The sequence below is a fragment of the Mus pahari genome, chromosome 6 (assembly GCF_900095145.1).
Source record: "Mus pahari chromosome 6, PAHARI_EIJ_v1.1, whole genome shotgun sequence".
Lineage (NCBI taxonomy): Eukaryota > Metazoa > Chordata > Mammalia > Rodentia > Muridae > Mus > Mus pahari.
In genome coordinates this window covers 66318588-66338486 of record NC_034595.1, presented here as the reverse complement: position 1 = coordinate 66338486, position 19899 = coordinate 66318588, and the positions used below count along the sequence as shown (strand labels likewise).

At 49.8% G+C, this 19899-nt stretch overlaps 1 protein-coding gene across 3 annotated transcripts in view; it reads right to left on the bottom strand.

Moving 5' to 3' along the window:
• Nucleotides 1-9897: 9897 nt before the first annotated feature.
• The window catches only part of Tal1 (TAL bHLH transcription factor 1, erythroid differentiation factor), a 14650-nt gene continuing 4648 nt past the window's right edge, over nucleotides 9898-19899 (bottom strand). For all 3 annotated transcript variants that reach the window (XM_029540407.1, XM_029540406.1, XM_021200086.1), the window contains exons 3-5: nucleotides 18044-18490; nucleotides 16824-16918; nucleotides 9898-13401 (exon numbers count right to left, since the gene is read on the bottom strand). In XM_029540407.1, the coding sequence (XP_029396267.1) occupies nucleotides 12953-13401; nucleotides 16824-16918; nucleotides 18044-18489 (990 nt within the window). In that variant the 5' untranslated portion in view covers nucleotide 18490 and the 3' untranslated portion in view covers nucleotides 9898-12952. The remainder of the gene's footprint in view (nucleotides 13402-16823; nucleotides 16919-18043; nucleotides 18491-19899) is intronic.

Below are 19899 nucleotides of genomic sequence, written 5' to 3'. Positions count from 1 at the left end.
AAAAAAAAAAAAAAAGAAAGAAAAAAAAAAGGAATCACCTTTGACTTCTCTCTGAAATACTCCACATCGCCACCAGTCAATCACCTTGGCTCTCTATAAACAGATCCACCCTAACCCCCAACCCCTCCCTTTCTATGCTTGCTCTAAGTCCCTGCTGCAAGTTTGTTATGGCTTCCTACTGCCAGGTCCCCTTGCTCCTGCTTATGTTCCATTCTGTCTGGTCTCAGCAGGGCAGACAGAAATTTTGGTTAAACCCTATTCATAACCTATTCAAAACACTAAGGCCCTGGTTTACAGGATGGCATGACTGCCTTCACAATGGCTCTCTAACCTGCCTCCTGTTTCCCCTTCCTTTACTCTAGCCACACCTGCTTCTACAACACTTCTTGTCCACTGCAGGCCCACTCAGACCTCAGGGCCTTTGCGCCACCTGGGCTCCCCCTGTGATGCTCTCTCCCAGACGTCTCCGTAGCTGTCCTCTCCTCTCCCTTGGGTCTTGCCCATCTATTAGAGGAGGCTCTTCAGTACAGAGCTTTGAGAAGCTGCAAACTCAGCCCTATAATCCCCACCCATTTCCTTTTCTAGTCTTCGTTTACTCCTTGGCATTTATTCACTTGGAATCCACCATATAATTAACTTACCTACTATTCTTCACTTTTCGACCAGGAAAATGCCTTGTTCACTACTCTACCCTTGGCCTGGCATGTAGGAGGTAATATGAATCACTGAGTAATATGGACCGGATTTTAAAAGCTGCAGCTTAAGGGTGGTATTGGCGCAGCAAACCCTACCTGGAGCTCCTCCAGTCATACCAGCATGCGCTTATCTCTCCCCATCCTCAAGCCAAACTAAGGAAGGGGCCATAGGTACTGAGCACAGTCATCAGACCCCTCGCTGCTAGAGATGGAACTAGGGAAAAACCCAACCAATTCATGTGGGAATGAATATGTATATGACACACACACACATATATAACATATACACACATATATGTATGTGTATATTTATTTATATATGACATGGGTCTCTTGGGCAGTCTTTTTAAATGAATGCCTTAAATACATAAAATAAAAAACAGAATTATAATAAAAACCAATTAAACTAAAATACAACTCTTAAGCTTTGTTAAAATGTTATGATATGGCAACTAGACATAGTAGCGTACACCTATGTCCACAGCACTTAGAAGAAAGCCGAGGCGGGAGAGTCACAAATTTGAGCCTACATAGAAAGATTCCCTCTGTAACTCAAAATAATAATAATAATAAAAATAATGATGATGATGATGATGGTTGATTAGTTTCAAGATCGAAAGGATCATAAATAACATCTCAAGGTGATCTATTGGTGGCAAAAAGTCTCAGATGCTAAGCCAGGTGGTGGTACACACCTTTAATCCCAGCACTCAGGAGGCAGAGTCATGTGGATCTCTGTGAGATGCAGGACAGCCTGGTCTACATAGTGAGTTCCAGGACAGCTGGGGCTACAATAACCCCCCCAAATTTATATATATATATTTCCTCAGTCATGTCTGTGTTCTGTTTGAATTCTCTCCTCCCAAGTCTTGGGAGTCTATGGACCCAGGTTTTAGAGGACTGCTTTAAAGATGATCCAACCATTCACCCCTTCAAACAGTCACACATCCTTAAAGCACCTTCCCTGGAGGCTGATGAGAGTTTTCAGATGTTTATTAAGCACCTGCTGGGTGGGCCCACCACTCTGTGCAGGGTGGGGTCACTGAAGATCAGTAATACACTATCTCAGCCCTGAGCTGCAGAGGTTCACTGTCAGTAGATAGGGGAGGCAGGACACACACAGGAGCTAATGTCAGTCACCCCAGGACATGGCTTAAGAGATGCTGGGGGTTCAGAAAGAAGCATGGGGACAAATCATCAGAGATTCTAACCAGCTTCTAACACTGGCTGAGGGAAGGCGTCTTCAAAGGCTATCTTTGGTACAGTAAAGGCGCAGCCTGGGAAAGGAAAGAAAAGCCAAGGGAATATGTGGAACAGTGTTGTCTCTGTTGATCATGAGCTATTTCTATAGGTACACGGCCTGAAAGGTGTAGGGACTGCCCAGGACCTGCCTGTTTTTCCCCGCCCTCCCCACACACCCCCCCCCCATCTCTGTCCATGCTCCAGAGCTCTGCGGGCCATCAATATGAGTGATGGCAGGCTAATCATGTGTACTTGGGGCTGTGGAGGGCCCCTTGTCTCTCTCTGAGGACTCTTCAGCAAAGACAAGAGCAGGACAAAGGCTCCCCTCCCCCTGGCCTAGGACTGCCCTCATTAGCATCATGGGAGCCTGCCAGCAGGCTCAATGCTTCCTGCAGCTCAGCGCAATGCAGCCAGGCAACTGGACGTTGGCACAGCCCCAACCCGGCAGATGTGGACCCTGAAGGGCCTATAGGCAACAGAACACCACCCACCCACCCACCCAAAAAAATCAAGGCAGGCAGCCACTGCCTGGTCCTGCCTGTCTGCCTGCCTGCACAGGGCTTGTTTGCATTGTCATCGCAGCAGCCAAAGCCAAGGGACCGGAGAAACATACAGTCCCTGAAAGGAGACACCTGCCTCCAGGAGCTAAACACAGAGATTGTAACTGTTACCTCTGTGTAGACTGACAAGGCACAAACGCAGCAGCACAGACCAGGCAGGCTCTGCGTTTAGATGCCCAGCTGAGACTGCAGCTTCAGGGCATTGGTAGACAATAGGACTGGCTTGTACTGGAGTTCCCATCGTGGTAGGGCAGGTAGCATGTCAGAGCTGTGAGATCCCAGACGGTCCTGGGAGAGATTGGTTGGGGGCTTGGGGATGGGAGTGACTGTAGCTATCTGGATCCCACCTATTCAAGGCTAACAGACTGGGGGGGTGAGAGTGATGGAGAAGCCTGATAGCCCATTGAATAGTGGCGCACTGGGGATTGCTAGAGAGAGGGGCGGAGCGCTGAGAAACAAACCTCCCTTAGCCTGTGTGGGAACAGCCAGAGGGCAGAAGGCCCGGCCCCTTGAGATCCCCCAGAGCCTGGGACCCAGGAGCACCAAAGGTCCCAGGCTGCAGCTGGGTGAGCCATGAGCTGGGAAGGGCTGAGGACCCTAAGCTGCCCGGGCTCAGCTGGCCAGGTTGTCACAGACATTGGATGGGAAAAGGTTTTCTAGCCTGATCCCATAGCTCTGGTAGATCTCAGAAGGGTAAGGGTCTTAGAAGACTTTGTCACAGGGTGGCAAGGGGCGGGCAGGGGTAGGCAACATTATTGTCAGACTCCCATCTACATAATGGAAACTGAATGAAGTCACACAGACTCTCCCCCAAATCAGGGCACTCATGAAATAACCAGTACACATATCTCCAATTATACAAGCCACCCTCTGACTTCCCCTCAGGGGACTCTCCTTGTTAATCATAGCACTATGAGTTGATTTGATGTGGAAGGAGAGACTGGCTCCCAGTAGCTTCTCCCTTAATCACTTGGCCTTTCTGACCTCTGTAAAACGGAAGTGCATTTCCCTATTTTGGGTTCTTGGAAAGATATGCACCCCTAGGAACTCTTGTCCTCTTTCTGAGCTCCCCAACCTTAGGACCTGGTGCCCTATATCCACTCTGCCAAAACCCATTCTTCCCAGTCCACTCATGCAGACTCATTAACACCTTGGTGTCCCTGTCCCATGGAGGACAGGCTTGTCTACAGAATGAATTTTGAATAAACAGTGTGGGGAAAGTATATTGGAATAAAAAGAGCTGCTCGGTCCTACCCAGCTATGGTCCACAACTACCAGCATCTATGGATAACCCTAAGGGCATAGTACTGACACATATACCTTGGCAGAAACCAACAGTACTCTAATTGAAATTAAAGCCTGCCTAACAAGAAGTACACGCCAGGTACTGGAAACATAGCCAACTACTCAGGGCTAGTGAAATCACGAATCTTGGAGGAGAATCTACTACAGCCTCTTTATTGAACCAGAATAACCCCTAACTACATTCTAAATATCTGTCCTTATACCCACAGATAAGCGTGGTTCTCACCCCTAACCTAAGAAACTTCTCTTTGCAACAGATGGAGACCACCACAGAAAAGCACAACTGATCAAAAGGTACAGCTGTAGAGCCCAGTCTCTCAGTGGACACATCTACAACATAATTCCTGCACCTCAGGCTCAGGGATCATTACATAAGCGTGGGCAGAAAGATCTTAAGGGCCAGGAAGCTTTCTGTGAGATTGTGTCTCCTAGAAATGTCCCAAAAGCTGTGTCTGTCTCAACGACACAGCCGCTTAAACAAGACCTGAACAAGTTCTCCACCAATAGGTAGACCTGCTAACATGGAAGGAGGGGAGCTCGAGAGGCCTCAACCCTAGACAGAGAACTAAAGGGCAACTAAGAGTGCTGTGAGCGAGAGAGGTGGTCTTCCCCAGGAACTAGCACACCAACCGATTCCCAATACCAGCTGGTCAGCCCTCAAGATAGACATACAAGCAACGTTGTAGAGACTGAGCAAGTTGTATTAATATATTTAGGAGTGTGTGTGTGTGTGTGTGTGTGTGTGAGAGAGAGAGAGAGAGAGAGAGAGAGAGAGAGAGAGAGAGAGAGAACATATATATGTAATCACAATTAAAGAAAAAGGGCCATGAATTTAAAAAAGAATAAAGGAGGATAAAGTGAGGTGTTAGAGAGAGGAAAGGAAGAGAAGGATGATGTTACTGTATTATACTCTCATAAGAGTTAAATAGTAATAATAATAATAATAATAATAATAATAATAATAATAATAGCTGCTTGGAGGTTGGTTTTAGTTGATTCTAAGCTCCAGTTCTAAGTTCCAGAGTCCTGAGACCTCAGCCTTTTTACAACCACACCTAGGGCTCAACAATAACAGAAAGGGCATCTCAGCCTGTGTCCAGCGGGCCATCATCCCCCTGTGCCATGGATGGTGCTGCGGCTGCCTGAGTCCAGCAGGCCATCATTCTGTGCCATGGATAATGTGGCTCTCTGAATCCTTACTTATGTCTCTGCCAGCAGCTGCTCTCCACTATGGCTAACTACAAAGTCCCTAAAACATGTCCTGACCAACCCCCTACCTGCTCACAATTCTCACTATGACTCCCATCACTCTCAGGGAACTTCAAATTTCTGGTGACCAGACTCCCAGGCTTCTCTGACCCATCACTTGCAACCATGCACATTGACCCCATCAATGGAAGACTGCAATCTCCAAAGCACATCCCATTCTTCCCAACGCTGCACCTGCATTCACACTTGCCGCCCAACTTCCTCTCTGTATCCCTGATAAACTCCCACCAATCCTCCCACCCCCACCCTGGAGCTAGCATTCTCTGGGAAACCTTCCATGACCACTAAGTGAGACGCAGTCTTCTGGTTGGCGTCTAAGACAATCCTTAATGCATGGCTTCAAGTACCTACTGCTCTGTATACTCAGCATGGCCTGGTTCAGCAAAAGGGCTAGCAAGTGGCCAGTAATCCAATGGGTGAAGATCTAAAGTTTTACTAATCAATAACCAATGGCTATCACGCGCTACACTGAATCATGCTCATGTGGACTTGGGAGTACACTGGACAGATGGAGTCCTGCAGAATGACCCACCTGCCCAGCAGGTGCCTTAGACTCCAGCAGCTCTAGGCAGAAAACAACCCAGCATCTAAAGGCAGGCGAGCAAGTCTCTCCAGAAGGCAGGTCCTGCAGGTGTGGTCAAGGCATGTCTCTCCATAGGCAAGCAGTCCTACATGGGCCTAAAGACCCTTCATCCCTACTTGTCTCGGAGAGAAGCTTGAGGTAGGGCTTAGGGGGAAAGGAGCTGCAGGGGCTGGCCTACAGAGCAAAGGAGGGCTGGAGGGGGGAGAGTCAGAAGCCCCCCTCCTTCCCTGCTATCAGCTCAGCAGTCCTCCCCCACTTCCTCTCTTCGAAGATCACATCCTGTTATTGTGTGGAGAGAAAGCCCAGGAGCTGGGGAGGGGCAGGCCTCAGAGCAAGCTAGTGGGGAGAGCTTAAGTAGGAGCTGGAAGGCAAAGTGAAGTGGGGGAGCATTGCCTCATTCCAGGTAGCCTTGGCAGGAGTATGGAGCCCAGGAGGAAGCCAGCATTCCTGGACCAGCCTGCTCCGCCACTGAAAAACAGGTAATGCTCAAGACAGGATGTGAAACCTTCTCCCAGATACCTCCCAACCTTGCCCCTCAGGACCGTTCGGTTCAGCACAGACTTGCTCAGGGACCTTATTGTCAGAGCTAGGCTGCCAGCACTGCTAAGCTCCTCCCATAGCACATGCCTCCAGCGTTCTTTCCTACCCCAACTTCCACTCTGCTCACGAGCCTCTGAAGTCAAAATGGGTGGTCAAGACTGGCTACCCAACCTTTCCTGACATGAGACAGGCATACCAAAGTCCTGCTGTTGAGTGAGGGGTGATTAACATTCCCTCGTGCCCTTCCCTGTCTCTTCTGTTAGGACAGTCCCATCCATCCTGGTCCTGTCTCTTGGAAAAAGAATGCTTTCTTATAGGTTTTTCTGTAGCTCTTTCTATAGACTCATTTTTATGAAACACAGATACTTTGCGTATATTATGCTGAAGTCCCATGACAGACCTAGAAGATGATTGTTAAAATCTTCGTTTAACAGATAAAGAAACCAAACCTCAGAATGATAGTGACTCACTCAAAGTCACAAGCCAACAACTCAAAGTACACCCAGTAGCAATACTTAAGCCCTTAAGCCCCAAGTGATTCTGACCAGGCCAAGCTCCTCCAGAGCCTGGCTGCTCTTTTTTTCTCACTTCCACCCAGGCCCAGGTTACTCCCTTCACCAACTGTTCCACACCAACCGCCCTTCCTCAGTGTCCCCATGGTCATCCACAGAGCCTGTCCTCCAACCAGCAAGCTCTTCACTACCACCACCAGTCCTGGACCTAAATTTGTGTAGCCTTCTTGCCCATAAGGAAAGTAGAGCCATCTTCTCTACGAACTCTAGCTGTCTACTGGCCTCCTCTTCTCTTTCCTGGCCTTCCTACATGGTCTGGATCTCTAACCTCGGGTGTATCCCTGAATTTACACCTACTTCACCTTGCTCAAGCCCCTTCAACTCAAGGCTTTGTATCTTCCCCTGGGTGACCCTTTACTTAGATTCATGATAATTAAGCTCTGTAAGTAGGTAACAGGTTTACATGGGCAGGGGGTTGGGTGAGGGGTGGTCGGTCGGAAAGCTAATGACACAGTGATGGCTTCTGAGGAACACATACTTGTTTTATTAAAAAGGAGGCAGGTAGGGACCGACCTGAGGAGGCCAGACCCCTGACTGGATTCACAGCCTCCACACCTGGTCTTTACCATTCTATACCAGCCTTTCAGGTCCTCGCTGCTGTCAAACGCCAGGCCCAGAGAGAAAAAGGAGAGCCAGCAGGAGTAGAAGGGCTGTTCATGGCCAGTAGGGAAGAAACCGGAGTGTCTGTACCCCAAGGTGCTGTGCAGAGGGTTTAATCAGACTTGGTTCCAGATCTGAGGGGTTTGTGTTTCAGTGCAGAAGCAACTAAATAAGCAAATGTTAGGGCAGGAAGGGCCAGCATACCTAGGGTCCCATGGGGATGCAAAGGAGGCACCCAGTACCATGAAGTCAGGAAAACTTTCTGGACTTCAGGGACAATTCAACCACATGAGAGTGGGCAAAGAGGAAGATGGGCTGTTCTGTAAAAAATAAACCAAAATTCAACATCTGGGAGGTCAAAAAACAATAAAATAGTCTAAAACAGAAAGGAAAAAAGATAGTGCGATATGTATAAAAGAGTGAGGAGTGGGGTGGGGATATGGTCCGGTTGTAGAGTGCTTGCCTGACGTGCACAGAGCCCTGGATTTAGCTCCTGTCACTGAATAAACCTGATATTGTAGTACACACCTCTAATCCCAGCACTCTGGAGATAAAGGCAGGAAGGTCAGAAGTTCAAAGTCAGCCTCAGCAACTTAGTGGGTTTGAGGTCACATGAGACCCTGTCTCAGAAACACACACACACACACACACACACACACAAATGGAGTGGCAAGAAACAAAGGGGAACAGATCAGCAAAACACCTCAGACCAGGCCTCAGGGTACGTTTCTTTCCTTGTGGAGTCAGGGACTCTGGGCTTCAGAGACAACATGTTCTTGGGGCAGGAAGAATGGGCCTGACTACTCATCACTCTGAGATACAAGGCTTGGGAAGACATTTTCTCTCTGGGTCTCTGCCCCATCAATGAACTCCAGGAGCAACTGGAGTTCCTCGGGCTCTCTTTGTCACCATTACATGGAAAGCTTCATTTCTCCTGAGGAAAATCTTTCTAAGATGGGGAGTGCTGTCTCTGAGTCCTCAGGTCACTACCTCTATCCACTCCTCTCTGTAGCTCTTTCCAGCCACCAGCTGCCTCAAACCAGTTAACTCAGCCTTTCTGTGCATGGCCCCTCAGTTGTACTGAACATGACTGGCCACTTCCTCCACCCCAAACACTATTCTTCCTTCTCTGCCCCCTTTCTTTCTCTCCTATCATGGTAGTCCCTCAGGTCTATAAGCCTAAAGATCCATTTTTTTCCTCTCCCCAAGGCCAAATCCTACCATCCTTGTCCTGGGCCAAGGAAAGGCATGTCTGAGGAGCGTCCCAGTAGCTGGATTAGATATTGACACTCAGGCTGAATCCTACCCTCTCCCTGTAGGAGATGGATAGAAGCCAAGAGGACAAAACACTGCTGAGACTAGAGACAGGCCAGATGAGAATTAATGGTGAGACTATTGAATTCCCTCCCAGTTGTTGAATCTTGAGCTAGTCCATGTCTCTAGATTTGGGGTTGAGTACTGAGGTCCAGAGAAGAAGAAAGAAAAAAGCCTTCTCAGGGCATGTAGACAGAAAGACCCAACCTGTTCCTAGGACAAAACTGTCTCTGACACCAGGAATCATCTGATCCTGAATGGAAAAGATGGCACCCTAGGGCCTTCCCTGAACTGCCCCTGTTGATCTGCCCACTTTTGTTCCTTACCACCCTTCTTGGCTTTGGTTTCTGAGACTGTTTCATGTAGCCCAGGCTGGCCTGAATAAAACTCACTGTGGGTTAATACTAATTGCTTTCTATTTAACTCTGCTTGTAAGTGTTTTTGCATTCAACATCCCCCTGGTAAAATGTAAGCTGCAGTGGAGAGCATCCATGCTTGTTTCGTTCCATTCTGAACCCTCCCCAATGGTCTCTGCCCAGAGCAGGAACTCAGCAAATGCTTGTTAAATGAGGAGGCAGAAGGTGCCCAGCTTACAAACTCCCAGGAGGCCGAACATCCATGCGTAATGGCCTCCCCAAGACCCAGTCTCTTTCCCAAATTCTATTCATGAAACTCCAGCACCTATGGGGCAACTCACTACAGTTTGCAACTCCAGTTCCAGGGAATCTGACTCCCTCTTCTGGCGTCTATGGGCACTGTACCTATACACATAAAACACCTATATACATAAATTTTTTTTAAACCTTTTAAAAAAAAAAAGGTCAAGTCTAAAAGATGCAACCCCCCACTGAGACATCAGGAAATCTGTGGACATCAATGGTGGGTAACAGCTACATCTGTCTGTCCTGAGCTCTCACTGGGAGCAGTGGCCCCAACCTGGGAAAGTGATCTAACAAGGAAAAAGCTGACCCAACAAAGAGAGGGCCAGGCTGTCCAGGTCTACAAACACAAGGACAGGATACTAAAGCCCTTGGAGCCTTGCAGAAGGGGGGGAAAAGGAAACCCCCCAGAGGGTAGCCTCCTTCCTCCCTACAGGCTGAGATTGGACGCTCGATCCTACTTCCTAAGAGCTGTGGAGCCAAGCCCTGTCAGCCCTTTCCCCTTCATGTCCCCATTCTCAGGCTCTAGGAGGCAAAGTCCAAGTACAAAGTCCAGACCCCTCTGTAAAACTTTTATTTAGAAATCTTCCCCATATAACCTTATATATATACACACACTATCATCACCACACTGGTATTTTTTTTGTTTTTGTTTTTCAATAAAGAGTCACACGCCCGCAGTGTTGGCCTCTAGGCTGTACAAATATCAAGGTACCCGGAGTAGTTACTCCTCTTCTGCAGAAAAAAAAAAACACAGAGACCAACACAGTTCATCACATACAGTACGACACTGACAGAAAGTGCTGGGCTTGCCCACAGACATGGCGTGCTATGTACACAGACCGAGGCAAGCCTTTGGCAGAGGGTCATGTACCACTGGGATCCCAAGTACGGCTAGACCCACCCAAAAGGCCAAAATAGCTGTCAGCTCACTCTAGTTGCTGTGCCCTTGGTTTTTGTTTCTGGAAAAGGATAAAGGTTGTACCATCTTGTCACTTGCCACCACAAATAAACATGAATTATTCTTGAAGGATGGGATTCTCTCTGTAGTTACGTTCATCACTGTTCTTTTTTTTTTTATGTTTTCTCATGCTTACATTTTCCCCCTTTGTACAGATATTGCTCTTGGGATGCTGTGATTTCTTTAAGGGCAAGGAAGACGCAAAGGAAGAGAGATAAGGGGTGTGGAGTGTGAGAACAGAATTCGGGGTCTTCCTTAAATCTTACAAAGACCAAAACCCTGGCTGTTTCCTGCCCAGCCCCTTCAGAAACTTTAGCAATCTCTCCCTTTCTCACTCCTGTTTCTTGCCTTGGAACAAGGGAGAAACTAAGATTAATCTGGAGAAATGAGCATCTACATAAATCAATGGAAAATATTTTATAATCCAAATGACACAAACACATCAACTGCCCAGGCCTGAACTCTGGCTGGAACCTCACGGCACGGCACGGTCAGTTCTAAGGGTAACTAGCAAAGCTTCTTTTGTGTCTGTGCTGGGTATAGAACACAGAACCCCGTGTGTGCAATTCTCCCCCTGCGCTGCGCCCTCCATGCTCCAGAGCAATCTTTACGAACCCAATGGACTTCCAATGTTATGATCGCAGTCCATCCGCACCACTGCCTAGCGTATTTATCCCAGCGAAGCTGCAAAGCTGACATAGGGCACTGCAGCTAAAGGCTCCCAACAAAAGTGTGGTCCCTCTCATAGTATCCACCTACAGAGCCACAGTTTTCATTTCTAACTCATCATTCCACCAAGAAGCAAACACAGTCTTAGAGCCCAGGACAGCCGCTCCATTTCCTCATGAGTCAGACCCTTTGAACTAACTCCCACGCAATGGGAAAGAACCAACCTTAATGTTCATGTGGTAGCAGAATGTGATAGGCGACAAAGAATCACAATGACCTAGTAGGTGATCACATTGTCTCAGTACCTGGGGCCCTCAGTACTTAATAGGACAGGGAGGAAAGCAGGAGCAGGATCCATCTCTGTCCGCCTAGGTCTATACTCAGGCCCCAACATGGTGTGAACAAGCCATCATGCTGAAACTCCAACAGAAAAGTGATGAGCTCATACATTACATGATGGGGCCTTTGGATGTTTTCTCTCTAGCTCGAAGGCAAACCCCGGAGAGAGTGAGAACTGAGTGACACCATACAATGACAGATACACGGGACTTCTGTGCACTTTGTTTCATGAGCTTGAACTTCATTATAGGCAGGCCTAGCTTTAGGACAGATCAGTCCCACCACCTGGATTGACACAGGGGAGAAACAATGGGGTACTTGTCCATACTACAAAAGGATTCTCCACTTTACAAAATAACTTGCAGGGGGTTATGTCTTTAAAAGATGGAGGGGAAGGGTCTGCTTTACAAAACTTTCATGTACAGGTTTTAGAGGGGGGACTCGCTTCGTGTTAAGCCAGCCTACCATGCACACATGTAGGGCCTGCAGTTGTGTGAGGGGAGAGTATTTAAAGTTAAGCTGAGCAAAGGTGCATGCCCAGGTCTCAGCCAGGGCCTTGCCTCTGACTGGACTCCTTGCCTTAGCATCAGGCTGCATCTTGGGTGGTATCATGGCCTAGAGTTGCCACCAACGACTGGTCAGGCAGAATCCCAAATAGAGGATTTACAGGAGAGTTTGTCCTCCATTTGGAAGTCCAGACCATCAGCCAACAGACATCTTGCAATGGGAGGCTTCCTTTGAGCTTCCCAGGGAAGCCTATGGTCTGCATAGCCCCAGCACCAACATGCAACGCACCAGCACACTATCATTTGCTCTCCAGCACAAACAGGGATGCGCAGGAGTTGAAACCCAGTCCCCCCAAACACTCTTGCTCTGCTCACCCTAATGTCACTTTCCCTTTCTGTGCCTGCACACAGCCCAACAAAGCATGCTCGAGGCTGCTGACTTGGTCCTCACAGCCACAGGAGAGGAAGGCAAGTCTCAGTGGGGGAGAAAACAGAGCTCTGATTCCCTGGAGCAAAGGGGGCTGTCGGGTGTTCTGCCCCAGCTAGTTGAGAGCAGGTTGTCTGTTTACTGGCCATCTTTTCCAACCAGGCCCTGAAGAAGGCACCTCGAGGCTTGACTCTCCACAGCAGCTGGCAAGCTGGATGGATCAACACGGACCTGGGTGAAGATGGGGCTCAAGAAATGGTCAGCTCTTGGGTACCTATGTATTTGAACAGAAGCTGCCACAAAAGCCACCCCAGCCACCTCGGGTTGGGAGAAAGGCAAGGCAGAGGCCAATTGGATGCCTCAGGTAACAGGTGACAACCCCAGATCGTGTCCAAAACAAGGCTCGAAAACTCTAGACCAAAACCAATGACACTCGAGCCTCATCATTGGGAAAATCTTGGGGCTTGGGAAGGGGAGAAGACCGTGCCATCTTCAGAAAAAGTACCTACTACTTCACTCTGTTTGCCTCTTCTGTTTCCAGGCAGGAAACAGAAATGCCAGCCTAGGGTCAGTCGGGACTTCCCAAAGTTCAGACCGTAAGGGAAGTTCACATAAGTCCATTGACCTGCTTCTCATCCCACCTGCCCTGAAGCCCGGCAACCCAGGGGCCTAAAGGCCCCTGCCTGCTGGCCCTGGGCAGCCCCAGACGCATCACCGGGGGCCAGCCCCATCAGAGGCAGGCAGCAGAGCAGGATGGAGGCTGCGGGGAGTGTGCTTGCGTGTCGGCTCCTCTGTGTAACTGTCCGGGCTGGCTGCCCCATCCAGAGAGCTGCCACAGCTGGAGTTGGGGGAAAGCACGTCCTGTAGAAGGTCTTCAGGGGGGATGCCACCCCCTGCCCCACCCCCACCAGCTCCCACCACAGGGTCCTTGCCAGGCTTGGCACGCTGGGTGCCTTCCTCCTCCTGGTCATTGAGCAACTTGGCCAGGAAATTGATGTACTTCATGGCAAGGCGAAGGATCTCGTTCTTGCTTAGTTTCTTGTCGGGTGGGTGGGTGGGGATCAGCTTCCGGAGCTCAGCAAATGCCCCGTTCACATTCTGCTGCCGCCATCGTTCCCGGCTGTTGGTGAAGATGCGCCGTACTACTTTGGTGTGAGGACCTGAGGGTAGAAGGACACGGGTTAGAGGCAGGTAGAGACCTCCAAGGAGCTCCTCCACTGAGAAGCCAGGGAGCTAAAAGCAAGGAGTACTCACCTCAGAAGTCCAGTTGACACATCATCTCTGAGATCTATATCCCTCCAGCCCTACCCTACCAACCTCACAACTCTAGTTTCCTCTCCATCACCTTCCATAAATGGCATGCGTCTGAGCATGCTGAGCCCCTCCTATGGGCTATGCAGCATTTAATGTCTTGTTTTGTTCTCCCCTCTCCCTCTCCCTCTCCCTCTCCCTCTCCCTCCCTCTCCCTCTCTGAGACAGGGTCTTACTATGTAGCTCTGGATGTTCTGCAACTCACTATGTAGACTAGACTGGCCTCAAACTCACAAAGATTCACCTGCCTCTGCCTCCCACATGCTAGGCTGGGATTAAAGGTGTGTTCTACTACTCCCAGCTAGACAAGAGCCATATTTCACTCAGTCACTTATGCCAAGAGGCCTTAGACATTAAAAGCCAGACAGACTATCTGGATTCAATTGCTGACCAGATCTCACCGCCTCAACATCTTCGTCTGCACACTTGGGAATATTACCAGTAATCCAGGTCCCAGATGGTTTTGGCTGATGTATCACACAGGTAAAGTGCCTACAATAACAGCTTCTGCTTCAGCCTTCGTTAACCAAGAGGCAGTGTTACTATCTGTTCACCAGTTTTCTGCCACCACCACCCCCTGCCCCTGCTAACATCTCTCTGTCTCTCTCTCTCTCATTTTGTTGTTGTTGTTTTGTTTTGTTTTGTTTTTTCAAGACAGTGTTTCTCTGTGTAGCCCTGGCTGTCCTGGAACTTTCTCTGTAGACCAGGCTGGCCTCAAACCCAGAGATCTGCCTGCCAGTGCCTTCTGAGTGCTGGGATTAAAGATGTGCCTGGCTCAGGCAGGGTGTTTACCCTCATGGAGTTTACATTTTAATGGAGATGGGAGATGGCACAAGGAACAAGCAAATGAAAAACACAACCCAAAGGCAGGCTGGCGAGTAAATGATGTAGCAAAACTACCATGCTTAGCTGAGGTAGCTGACAAAGACTTTTCTCAGCAGCAGCATTTATTTTAAAACCAGCACTTCAGGTTGAAGCAAAGCCATCTAGACACAGGAAGGGAAGAAGCCCGAGTGGAGTGGTGGGCATAAGTGGAGAGGATATCTCATAGGTCCCTACAGTAGGAAGGGTGGAAATTCAGTTCCAGAGATGACAGAAGCAGTATATGTTTCTTAGGTGGGAGAAAGGAGGGGAGGGTAGAGAGCAGAAGAGAAAGGAAAGACCCCTAGGTCCCCAACCCCAGGAAAGAAAACAGACAGACACCCATACACAGCCATGCCTGGCCTCAGAAAAGGATTCTAAGGACTGCCTTAGAAACAATCACTGTCACACTGATACCGAGACTGCCAGGCAGCGGGCGACACCAATGCACTGTGTGCAGCACCTAATGTGTGCCAAGCTCTGAACCAAGCATCCAAGCATGACCTGGGATTCTCAGAGCCAGGGGAAACACAAGTACTTCCACCAGTGTTGTCCAGCCCTGGGCTGAAGTTAATGCTTCCCTACTACCACAGAGCCACATCCTAGGCTATTTCTCCATCTGTGAAATAGAAGCAAAATAGCCTAGGATCCTGCTTACCCTCTTCTAGTAATGTCTGGATCCAGGGGTCATATTGGAAACACGGGAAGCGGGTAAATGGAGGGAGAAGGAACAGGCAGGCCAAGAGGCCATCTGAGTCCACTGGTCAGTTTATGGCTCATTTGCATGTGCCTATATCCACACTCCACGTTTCATCCCTTGCCCTCCCTGCAGTTCGCTGAAGTTTTGAAAGGGTAAGATCCAGACTGGAGAAAACATCACAAACCTACTGGGCAGACCTACACTGGGCTGCTGCACAGAAAGCAAGGTGGTGTCTCCGGGCTTCTAAAGCGGGGGTCTTTCAACAGTGACATAGGAGGACCAGTCTTGCATTATGGCTAATGCTTGTGAGCTAATCAGAGCTCCTAAGTGGACAAGGGACATTAGAATCATTGTCACAATAAGAGACAGATAGACAGACAGACTCTAGAAGGGAGGAAATCAGAACTAATTCCAAGGTGTAAGACCTATAACTTTGGTCTAGGACCATAATTATATATGGTCTAAGGCTCTGAAGCTTTGAGAAAGCTGTCTAACCTCTCTGAGATTCAATTTTTCCATCTGTGAAATAGAAGCAAAATTAACCTGGTGGGTTTGTGTTGAGAATTACGTAAAGACCAAGGATACAAAAATGTCATCTGATACATGCAATAAGTGTCCAACAAATGGCAGCAATGATAGCTGTCACCACCTTATTTCACACCCTTGGGGTGACTGGTGTCTGTTAGCAATGTTACTGGGATGAGACCCAGAACTCCTGTGTGGAGAAGATCTTGGTGTTGGCTGGACACAACTTTACTGTTCCCTGACAGCTTTCTGACAGGCAGAGAAAGAGGAGTGAGAAGCACCCACTGCTGAACCTACCAGGAGCTGGAGAACCCTCTCTCATCCAGAAGCACCCGCCAGCCTTCCTCTTGGTTCTGTGTCTGTACTCTGGGTTGTTGTGGTTCCTGGCATCTCTTCTGTATTGAACCAGAACCAGCCCCTCCCTCTCTAGAATCTCCTTTAGAAGCCCAAGTTCCACACATACACCCTCGAAAGGCTCCCAGCCTTGGTCCCAGCTCTCTACATGCCTCAACACACTTCCTACTGGGGCCCCAGACAGACAACAGCACGGAGAATCCCCACCTTTAGCCGGAGTCCCTCAGCCTGCAGAAACCACTCTCCTGCCCAGACACCAACAAGTTAACTTTGGGAGTAGGTAGGGCTCTAAGTTTCCATTCATCTAAGCCAAAGAATATTCAACGAATGCTGAGTCCCCCTGGATGTGCGTGTGTGTGTGTGTGTGTGTGTGTGTGTGTGTGTGTGTGTGTGTATTCTCCCCCTGTGGCACTATAAGCCACTCTTGGCCTCAGACCAGACTGGAAGAGGGATGGAGGGGGTCTCATAATAGAGAGACCTGGAAAAAAAACATTAATGGGCACAAGTATAGTCAGAAATTCCAAAGTGGATTCAAGATGCAGTTGAGGGACTTTCTACGGGTCAGTCATTGGCATTGGGGATATGACGTGTTCCTACCCTTCCTGGATCCTTGACAACGTGCAGGGAGCAAGCCTAGAGTGAGAACTACACTGACTACAGGTGTGGCTTCATTGCCAGTCCTGATTCACCTCCAGTGTGAAGTGTTCTGGCAGTTGGGAGTTCCAAGCCCAAGCCTGCATTTTCAACTCTGTGAGATCACCTCACAGCCTCTGTGCTCTCTCCACTGCAGATGGTTCTAACCAGGGACAAGGGACACGGGTGCAGGCTTACCATCAGTAATCTCCATCTCATATGGGGAGGGCCTCCTCTTCACCCGGTTGTTGTTGGTGAACATGGGGAAGGCATCCGGTTCCCCAAAGAACCCACTATGGAAAGAGAAGGTAGATCACAATGAGGTTAAAGGCAAAAAGACTCCTTAGATGGCTTCTCCCTGTGTGTCTGCAGTCCCCTCCTGCTAAGGCACCCCCTGCTCCTGCCCACTTAAAATGCAGATTGAATTGAGTATGCATGCATTCACAGAAGCGAAGAGGGTGAACATATGGAACAATATGTTAAGTGTGAGGGGCAGGGCAGTGTATTCCTGTGCTGAAGTACATACACACACACCACAAACATACACTTACACACGCGCACACACACACACACACACACACACTCCCCTTCAATCCTGGTAGACCTTTGCTCAGAGACACAGGCCAACACGGTGATGGATGGCAGTGCTAGTAGAGAAAGAACTCCCACACCACAAAGGGTCTCACATTGTCCCCTCCTACAGACCTCACCCGACCATCACTCTCTGATCACAGATCGACACCACCCCCACCCCCACTTACCAACCCTTGACTGAGCTCCCTACTGCTCTATCATCCTGCGTTGTCCTATAATTCTTTCCTACCACCTGTCCTACACTCTGCTGGCCTATCAGCTTCCCTCAACACAGGGCTCACACCAATTACAACCGCCTGGCCCCAACCATGCAGGTAAGGGGCAGAAGGACTAGGAGCGGATGACAGTGTCGCTCAGGCTCACCGCATCCTAGCAGAGGCTGAGAAGAGCTGCCCTCAGCAACCGCCTTAGATCCTTCTCTCCAGCCTGTCCACCCACCGCGGCAGCTTCCTGAAGAGTTCACCCTTTCTGGCGAACCTCACCTGTGCTGCAGAGGGCCATTCAGACACTGGCCCAGAACTCATATTAAAGAATCCCGTCTACAACAGTAGTCAGCAACCTCTGTGGCTTTTTACACTCACCCACAGGCCCGCACCCTCAAAATTCCAGGCGACCACCCCCGGTTTCTACACAACTGTCGTCCCCTGACCACCGATCCTTCCTGATAGTCTGTCTCACAGGGAACCCCTTTCCCACTAACGGGAGGGTTGTTGGGGGGGGGGCTCTGGTCTCTAGGCTCTTTCGTCTTGAAGTCTTTAAGCCTTTGCCCCCTCCTCTCGACCCTCGCCTGCACCCAGAACGCAGCAGGGGACCGAGATGCTCACCTGCCTAGTGAGGCGAGCGGCTGGCTAAGGCTATAGAGCAGCGCTCGGCCGGGGCCGGCAGGGGCTGCCAGCGCGGGCGGGCTCAGCTGCACCATTCGGCCGTCTCCAGGCAGCTCTGCAGGAGCCGAGGCGGGCGCGGGCGCCGGGGCGGGTCCGGGAGGTCTGCACAGCTCGGTGGTGGGCACCCGATGGCGAGGTTCGGCTGCTACTGCGTCGCGGCCCTTTAAGTCCCTCGCGGCACCGCCCCCACCGGCAGGGCCGCCCCCCGCGCCGCTGCGCGCGCCTAGCTCAATGACGGGGGGCTCAGCCGGGACTGCGCGGCTCGTCTCCTTGGCGACGCCGTTGAGCAGGACTAGGTGCGGGGGGGCCATGCGGGCCTCGGCCGCGTCCTGTCCCTCTAGTTGCGGGTCACTGCGTGCCGCCTCGCTCGGCGGCCGCTCCGTCATCCTGTAACAGGGTAAGGGGCAGAGAGGAGATCAAGCACTGAAACCTGAAAAGCGGACAAGACAAACTCAGCACCACGTGGGCGCACACCCCAACCCTGCTGGCGTGAAGCGCCTGCGGGCCTGGAGCTGGAGCAATGTGGGGGTGTCTCTAGATTGGGAGAAAAGGGTGGGACAAGCCCGGAAGGCACAGTGTCCAAGGGTAGGAATAGAGCTGGAGAAAAATGACAGAAACATTGGAAGAAAAGGAATACAGGCAGAGAAACAAAAATCGACGGGAAAAAGGAGGAAGGAAATGCACAGAGAAGAGAAAGATCACCCAGTCCCTCCTTCTTAGGCCACAGGGGAAGGGGAGGGAACAAATCCCCCGAGCAAGCGTGTCCTTCCCGCCCCCCTTTTGGTTTTGGCGGGGAATCTGTCCAGTGCTATAGGAACCTCTCTCGATCTACTGCTACACACATGCGCCGCAAATATACACCCAGAAACACTATGGTGGTGAAGTTGGATGTGGAGGCTGCAAGAACTCTGCTTTGTTCAACTACAGATGTCAGAAATATTCCAGAGGAACCAGTCACTTTCTGCCAATATTCTCTTGGCCAAAGGAAAGCTGCCTACACTAAGCAAACCCACCCACCGTTGTATTCTGCAAGTAGCTACCCTATCATGAGAAAGGGAGTCAAGGACTGAAGCTAACCCTGGATTCTGGTCCTACTACCCACCCTTCACACTCCACCCCATTCTGCTCAGCTGGACTCTTAAGACACTAGAATCTGGGCTCCCCTCCTGATGAAGAAAATATAAAGAAAGCTCTTCCTTGAATTATTCCAATGAAGTGTCCCCTTCCCCCCCCCCACCATACACCTTGGTATTCTCAATACACGGAACTCGAATCTCACTTTTTTTTTGAGAGGGCATCAGACCCCATTACAGATGGTTCTGAGCCACCATGTGGTTGTTGGGTATTGAACTCAGGACCTCTGGAAGAACAGTCAGTGCTCTTAACCGCTGAGCCATCTCTCCAGTCTCACATCTCACTGTTTTACTGTCTCACATAGACCCTGGAGCCCAGAAAATTCCTAGACTCCAACCATACACCCCAGATGAGCATATCTACTCTATTTCCCACCAGTTTGAGAGTTCTTGCATCACCTGGCTTCATTCAGATGGCACCTGACCCAGCAATAGGCCAGACACACAATCTATTAGACTCCAAAGTTGGATGGTACTTGTGAGTTGTTTTAATTTTAAAAATAGAAATACAATGAACTCACCAGTTGTGGGGGCACATGCTTATAATTGCATCCCTGAGAAGGGGGTTGAAGAATTCTGAGTTTGAAGTTAGCCTGGGCTACACATTCCTATGTCCTCTCTCTCTCTCTCTCTCTCTCTCTCTCTCTCTCTCTCTCTCTCTCT